The sequence below is a fragment of the Pundamilia nyererei genome, unplaced genomic scaffold, assembly GCF_000239375.1.
Source record: "Pundamilia nyererei isolate P.nyererei 1_Seehausen unplaced genomic scaffold, PunNye1.0 scaffold00528, whole genome shotgun sequence".
Taxonomy (NCBI): Eukaryota; Metazoa; Chordata; class Actinopteri; order Cichliformes; family Cichlidae; genus Pundamilia; species Pundamilia nyererei.
In genome coordinates, this window is record NW_005187929.1 from 5,241 (window position 1) to 13,011 (window position 7,771).

At 46.5% G+C, this 7,771-nt stretch overlaps 1 protein-coding gene across 5 annotated transcripts in view; it reads right to left on the reverse strand.

Annotated features, from left to right (window-relative positions):
- Window positions 1-7,738, reverse strand: part of entpd6 (ectonucleoside triphosphate diphosphohydrolase 6) — a 12,385-nt gene extending 4,647 nt beyond the window's left edge. The window contains exons 1-8 of one of the 5 annotated variants that reach the window (XM_013907804.1): window positions 7,349-7,738; window positions 6,645-6,728; window positions 5,809-6,097; window positions 4,426-4,502; window positions 3,975-4,118; window positions 3,326-3,401; window positions 918-953; window positions 255-343 (exon numbers count right to left, since the gene is read on the reverse strand). In XM_013907804.1, the coding sequence (XP_013763258.1) occupies window positions 255-343; window positions 918-953; window positions 3,326-3,401; window positions 3,975-4,118; window positions 4,426-4,502; window positions 5,809-6,067 (681 nt within the window). In that variant the 5' untranslated portion in view covers window positions 6,068-6,097; window positions 6,645-6,728; window positions 7,349-7,738. Of the gene's footprint in view, window positions 1-254; window positions 344-917; window positions 954-3,325; window positions 3,402-3,974; window positions 4,119-4,425; window positions 4,503-5,808; window positions 6,098-6,644; window positions 6,788-7,348 lie in introns of those variants that run through there. The other 4 variants (XM_013907805.1, XM_005754249.2, XM_013907806.1 and 1 more) reach the window with 4 other exon arrangements.
- Between the last annotated feature and the right edge of the window lie 33 nt (window positions 7,739-7,771).

Below are 7,771 nucleotides of genomic sequence, written 5' to 3' on the forward strand. Positions count from 1 at the left end.
CCTCCTCCTCCTCCTCCTCCTCCTCTCACAGGCTGAAGAAGAACTGGCCAATCCCTCGTGTACGAAGCCTGACCTAAATAGACCCCTCTTCACTCCCTTTCTCCTCCCCTGCCTGATGTGAGGCTGTTTATTTGGGATTAGCGAGGCGTTTCCAGATTAAAGCCTAAGACGGAGCCATCCTGGTAGTTTGACTGAGGGGACAGAGCTCTTCCTCTCTCAGTCTTCCTCACCCTTTCACCTGTGCGAGTCCTCACCTTGTCCTGAGGGCTGAAGGTGATCTGAGTCGACCCACCTCCCAAATCCAGCATCCCCACTGTGGGCGAGTGAGCACTGTGAAGACCACCTGAAAAGAGAGAGAGAGAGGGAGGAGGGGGAGATTAGGAGGAAGAGCGAGCTGCAGTTTAATCCAATAACAGGTAATCACCGTTTCTTGTGCACATTAATCTGGTTTGAAACACACACACGCATCATAAATCACACCAATCCACATCCACTTCCTGCTGCAGTGTTAAAAATGGAGCCAGTGTGCGTGCTACGTGGAGGCCCGCCTCTGTGAGGACCAACATGAGGTTCGGGGCTTTCTGAGAGGACAGAGGTCATCTGTTTGGGAACACGAGGTGGCGGTTTCACCCTGAAGTTCAGTCGTGGGCGTGGACATCCAGCCTCATGGTTAGGGTGGAGTTTCTGACGGCATGATCACATGACCAAGGAAGAGGATCGATGAAGACGCAGCGCGTGCAAACTCCACACCACCATCGTCCACTGAAGACTCAGAACCCAAACACGCCAATGACACGGGTACCCCAGACGCCCAATGACAGGACGGTTCATACAAAACCTAAAAGTCAACATCAGCTGGGAGCACAGGATCACACGCCCCTGCTGCACTAAATAAAAACGATGGTGAGCGCTCTCACCTATGAGGAAGTTGACGGTGATCCAAGCAGAAATACCTGAAAGGAGAAAACGAAAAGGTTACAGGATCGCTGGATTCAACACTCAGCTGCTCACGCGCTTCACTGCAAACTCGTGTTTCTGTGCTGCAGCAGCAGCGAGCACGCTAACACGTAACCATCAATATGAACCGTTTCTCTGGGAGACGAGACGCAGCAACGTGGACCCGACTCTGGAAACAGCTGTTGTGCAGGCGACACCAAAACCAAGACTCATCACAAGTTTTAGTCTTTGGCTCAGAAGGAAGTTGGTTTGGAAACACGTTTGGCTTCGTTTGCGTTTGTGTGGGAGCCCCGTCAAATACCTGTCCTCCATTACACTCGCAGTGTCCAAGTGCTTTTTTTAAATTCACACTGCGCCCCCCTTGTAATGTCTCTGCGCCCGTCCCCCCCCCCCAGAGTAACCAGACGTGACCACAACACACGCGTCGTATTCAGGACTAACTCAAGTCCTGAACACCTTGCTGGATCCTGATTGGACGTATTGTATGCGTCTCTCCTGGATCCAGCTGTGACCCTGAGCTCCAGATGTTTGGCCCAGCTGTAATGTCTCTGCTGGTGGATATGTATGGGAATGTAAGTTCAGTGTTTTGTCCTGTATGGACAACAGGCCCGCCTGCACATAATCCAATCCTTTTAAAGTAGTTCATACAAGCAATTATGTTGGTGTGGGATAATGTCCCACTTAATCTAACGGGGGGATTATGTGTCCCGTTTATTTCTGAGGCTGAAATCTTTTCTCTTTCTCCTGAGCGGGATCACTACTCGTCCTTGCTCGTCTTTTAATGATCGCTGAATTTGCCGTTTATCCCGCTCTGCTTTTCCTCTAATGGACAGAGTCCTGTGCGGCGTTCCCGACTAAACTGAAGTCTGTCTGAACTCCCGCAGCCTGACTGTGGCTCAGATGTTGTGCCGTTCTTGGCCAGCATGCTTATCCCGGCTCAGATTACCCTGGGCCCGTCCGAGTGAAGCGACTTATTGTTAATGGGACCTCTGAGTGGTTCCTGGGAGGCGGCCGGGTGCTAAGTGCCAGTGTTTAGCCGACTTTCTCCGCCTCTTGTTTGTTTTGTTAGGAAATTGCTTCTTAGCGTATCGGGCTAAGAGTTTTATGGTAAAGCCCCTATGATACAGTTTGTACCGAGCCCCGTAATCACCCACTCCTGCATGCCCAAAGGTCAGAGGTCGCTGCTAAAAGGCACTAATGGATGCAGCTGAGTGCAAATACCGCACCACGGACACTAAAGTCATCTTTGAGTTGACCTGAATAAGCAGATGCACTTTACTTCTGATCAGTGAATGACTTCACTGGTTAACCTTCACTCTGCATCCTGATTGGACGATTTACAGGAATCAAACATGTGAAACATGAACTACACTGTGCGCTCCGCCTCACTCTTAAAAACAGAGGCCTCTGAAAGGACTTCCATTTCCAAACATTATCACCGCCTCTCTCCTCGCTGACCGTGGGTGTGGCTCAGCAGGTAGAGTGGGGTCGTCAGCCAATCAGGAGGTCGGGGGTTCAGCTCCTGCACGATACTGAAGGCCGAATTTCGACACAGAAAAAAGCTTCCCGTGTGAACGAGGCCCATGGGGCGGTGAGCGAGAGTCTGACCCTCACGGCCAGCCTCGCCGCCTCTGTGTGTGTGTCACATGGCTGATGTCACCGACGCACCTACGCCATCGCCTCGTTCTCGCATTCAAAGTTGGATACCCACGCCGCCCTGAACTAAAACCTGGTTTATCCCCGCCCCTCCCAGTTTATAGTACTGGATGATTTTCACCCAGTAATTAAACATATTTGCTGCTTCGCTGTGTAGCCTGATCATGTTTTCCTGTAACTGTAGAGAGGAAGTGTCTACAAATCAAACCCTGAGCCGCATGCCGAGCTCCGCCTCCCCCGTCGTCTCCTCTTTAATCCTCCATATTGACGCTTTCCGTTGGGGAAATCAGAGCCGGAGCTCGGTTCATCACCGTCACAGATTAAACCCGAGGAGACTTGCAGATTCCCTCTGATCTAATAATGTCATAACGAGATGAAGATCCCGCTCAGGACGAGACCTCGCGAGGGGTCACGACCCTCCAGAAACTCCCCTCAGATCGCTCCAGGTGGATCTATTTCCTGTTTCTGTGCCGTCATGCTCTGCTCCTGCACCACTTCAAAAGAAAAGACCTCATCTCAGCCCGGGAGCCAGAGCCGGCCCACGGGGCCTATCCCACACCGTTAAGATGCTGCATAAGGAACTCAACAGTTCCTGTATGCATTTCAAATTAAAAGCCCTCAGCAAATGAGGCTTCTGTTGTGAAATATTTTCAGAACAAAGGTCATCTTTAGAAAGTAGGAGTGTGCGGGCTGATCAATCAGAACATCTTACCTTCATCGGTGCCGTCCATGATGGACACGCTGTCATCTGTGGACAGGAAGGGAGACTCCAGGAACAGCGCCCTCACCTGGACACGAAGCGAACGATCTTTGAGCTTCACAAAGTGAAACAGTTTTATTTCTGCCTCCCATCAATCAGTGATCTCTGTTTAAATATAATCTAATATTTAATGATGCATTTTTGTAAAAACGACCCCCCCCCCCCCGTAATCTGCAGCATCAGAGCTCGTCTGATAATAAGAGCAAAGCCTCAGATTAAACCACATTCTGGCTCGCTGCTGTAGTCCTGTTATTACTGATTACTTAAAAGATTTAATAGACTTTCTCTGTTCTGGCTCCAACATGACGATGAAGAGGAGGAGGAGGAGGAGCAGCAGCCAGAGGAGTTATCAGTCTGACCTGATCGATACCTGATCACAACATTTTAAACATCTGTGCTGGAGTTATCGTTTTATTTTGAAAAAACCCTAAATGTAGCTGTTCCATTTAGAAATAAAAAATGCAATGAGGGAAAAAATTAATTCAAAAATTTAAATGATTTTTATAAAATACGAAGTCTGAACGATACGAAATAAATAAAAGAATTGAAAAACTGAAACGTGAAATAATAAAGATGAGATCAGGTGACGTGTGAGTCTCACTCTGTCCAGCAGCTGGTCGGCTTTCTCTCCAGGAAGTAGACGCAGCCCAGCCGTCGCCTTCAGGACCACGGGGGTGGAGGTCCAGTACGAAGGGGGGACGCTGGACTTGGCGACCTCCAAGAGCTCCACGATCCCTGCAGTGCACTGGACACAGAGGGAGGCTCTGAGCATGCTCAGTCTTTATGTAGGACTGTAGGTTCGAGTCGGAGCAACAAAACTACACTCGCTGCACCAACTCTAGAAATATTCACTCACAAATGTGAGCGTGTCGGGGAACTTGTTTGTTACGATGAGAAAACCAATGCTGAACATCAGCGCTGATAACTGCACAATTCCTAAGCAAACAGTATTTGAATGTCACTCTGGGGCTGTTTGCTGTAGGTTCAGTCAGTCGACCCATTCGAGCGTGGGACCCGTGCAGCCCTCCCGTGGCCCCTCGTGTGCGCCCTACCTGCTGCGGCTCGTCGGCGTACGCTGACAGTCCTGGTTTGATGGCTCTGAACGTCTCTTGGGCCAGCTTTGGAGCTCCTGCGGGAAAAAAGAAAACTATGTGACTGTGAGCTTTAAACAGATAAAAGAGGCAATACGTCGGCGCATTTAATTGAATTTCACTGAGTGACCGAGTGACCCTGGACCTGTGCCTACATTTGAGCTGTCATTAAGCTCTTAATGACAATCCCAGCATGTATAACTAACAGGTGCTGCCATTAGTCCAGTTAGCTGCGATGCTAACAAAGGAGCCAAGACAGCACTCAGCCTGTGTGATTTAGCTTAGCGCTTAAATGCGATAACGAAGGCATTTGGCCGAGCGCTGCAGGAAACTTTCTCTAAGCCTAATAAACCAGAAAGCTCTAAAGCACACTAATGAGTTTGTGTCCATTTGAACTGGCAGCAGCTCCCTGCAGCAGGACTTAAAGGCTGAAAGCTCCTCTTGTCTGCACGGATTCACGTCTGGTAATTAATGCTCGGAGCCAACATGTGGATTTAAATACACTAAAAGCAGCACTATATGATCTGAGAGGATGTATACATAGAGGTTTAACACCCACACATCCCCTGATACACATTAATATCAGCTGCTACTAAAACAACAACACACGCATACTCTCATTAAATATTCATCATTCAAATTCACACACACACACACAAACTCAACTTAAACTTGAAGGTTTTTAAATGGAGTTTGGTTTGGAGTCACAGTGGACGCCATCGAGTTCCTTTAAATTGAAACGAAAATGTAAGAAGATTCAAAGCGTCAACATCAACGTGTCTCATTGCTGCATACACAGTGGTTGCTGTAGAAAATACCAACATCAAATATTCAGATACGTCAGGAGTTTCTCAAAGCCACCATATTAGTCACGCTATTTCTCAGTTTTCTGATCGGGTTACAGTCTGATGGAGTTCCAGATTAACAGATATTTGAATTAAAAGTCATGTAAGCTACCTACAAAATGGTTAAAATGCATTTATTGTGTAAAAATTCAAAATAATAAAGAAATAAATCCACAGTGGTTACAGTAAAAACTGCAGTTTTTAAATGGAGTTTGGTGCAGGATTGCAGTATTTTAAATTTCCAAACAGATCTAAAAAACAGTAGCACCCTGAGTCTGTCTGAGTCCGTGTATTTATCGACAGATTGTTAAATTCACTGATATTTGAATGGACTTTGGTTGGGAATCAGTTTATGTGGCGTAGCGAGTGTAGATATGTGACTACACAGCTGCACTCTGACATTTACAGAGTCTGAAGATACATCAGGCAAACTACATCGTGCTATCATCAGATATATGAATGGGGTCTGGTGTGAGTTACACTGGTTGTTCGGCTGTACCTTTGTCCTCTATCTGGAACTTAAAGACATGGATTCTGGTTCCAGTGCTCCCAGCATCAAACATGATGCCGTACTGGAAGCGCCGTCCAGCATCAGAGGTGGGCCCGTCATCTGCGCTGAGGTCTGAGTCAGGCTGGCGGTGAGGAGGTAGTCTGTAGGCCTCCGGTTTGGAGGTGGAGTAGTGATGCTTAACGAACATCAGGTAGGCAAACAGGCAGCACACGAAGAGGAAAGCTCCGGCCAGCTTTGGTCTCTTCATCGCCTCTCATTCTGTGTGCAGATGCAAGAGCTGGTGACCAAAGACAGCACAAAATATCCACATTTATCAGAATACTTTATTGATCCCTAGGGGAAATTATTTAACAATCACATTTAACAGCAGACCTTTCACAGCGTCTCTACACACATAGAATAAAGTTCAACATCTACCACTTCACTTCAAACAAGATCGCTAAAAGCTACACACTCTACTGGAATAAGGAGTCTAGTGTGAAGTCATTTCTAAGCAGTTCATGTTATTCAGCTTACACTTGAATCTCAGGTTAGCTTACTGAAATGAACAGCTGCCAGGAAAACAGGACGCATGTTAAGCTGGCAGTTTTTTAAATGGAGTTTGGTTTGGAATCACGTTCGCTGTTTTGTTAGGTGAAACACATTTTGTATAAGTCACTTTAAACAGAAAAGGCAGAAAATAAACGTTTCCGTGTTTGTAGCAGCAGTTTCTCAGATACTAACAGCTAGCTGAGCCCGCTAGCATCAGCCGGTTAGCTGCAGGCTAGCATCAGGCTAACAGCGTCCTGGCGCGGGGACAAGCGGACAAACGAGTGTTGACGTACCGAGCAGAAACCGTGAGCGGCGGCTCCCGTTAACCAAACAACCCGGTCACTTTCCTCCTCTTCGTCACTTCACATCCACTCATTCTGGACTTCCGTCAACGACAAGGCGCCGTGTGATGACGTCATAGTGTGCGGCGTGGACGTGGCAACAATAATAATAATAAAGAAAAGCTAATGATTCTTTTCTATTATATATATATTATAATTACGTTATTGTTATATATAATAAAAAAGATCAAATTAAAACGATTCATTGAATTTGTAAATGTTGTTAAAATGTTTTTAACTTTGTAAAATTAGCGAACTGCAGCATCACTGGAATCACAAACAGGAGCTCAGGCTCTGATTGGCCACAGCATAGTTTCCATTCAGTGCTCTGCAGCATTTCAGTGCGTTAGTGTCTAATCCTGCTTCACACAACATACAGCCTTAAAAATGAAAAAATACGTATGATGAAGAGGAAAAACCACAAGAGTGTGTAAGGTTGAAGAAATGTGAAAGATGCTCACATTGACCTGGACATGATTCACAAATACCGCAGCAGAACTGGCTTAGAGACAAAGAACAAAGGCACAAAAGGATCAGCTCAACAGAGACAGAAGTGATGAAAACGAGCAGAAAGACAAATAACAAATCTAAGATGCACCAAAGCTGCCAACACACAAGAAAGAGACACAAACATGCAGAGATGCAAAGAGACGCACGTGTTCTTCAAGTGAAAGATTCAGGGTCAGAAGTTGTGTTGTAAAGGCTCTCCTTCTAGCACATTCACTTCACCAGATGCACCTTGTTTCTTTTCCTCACCTTTGATTGGGTGTGGTGCTTGGCCTTAATTGCACTCACCTGTCACTCGTTATATAAGGACTGCATTCACCTACCCCTCACTCTTTCTTCACTCCCACATGGGGCGGCAGCTGAGGTGAGTTTCTCTTTGAGTCTCCTGAGTTCATGTATCATTTTGAGTTACCTAAATCATACTTTATGTCCTTTTGAGAGAGCAGTCCATGTGTCTTTCTTTCCTTCCTTCTTTGCCTTATTGATTTGAGTTGAGAATAAAAGGAGAACCCTGTGAATAATTCTGAATCAGATGGCTGCTTTTTCTTATTCTAACCGGATGAGCCCATGAT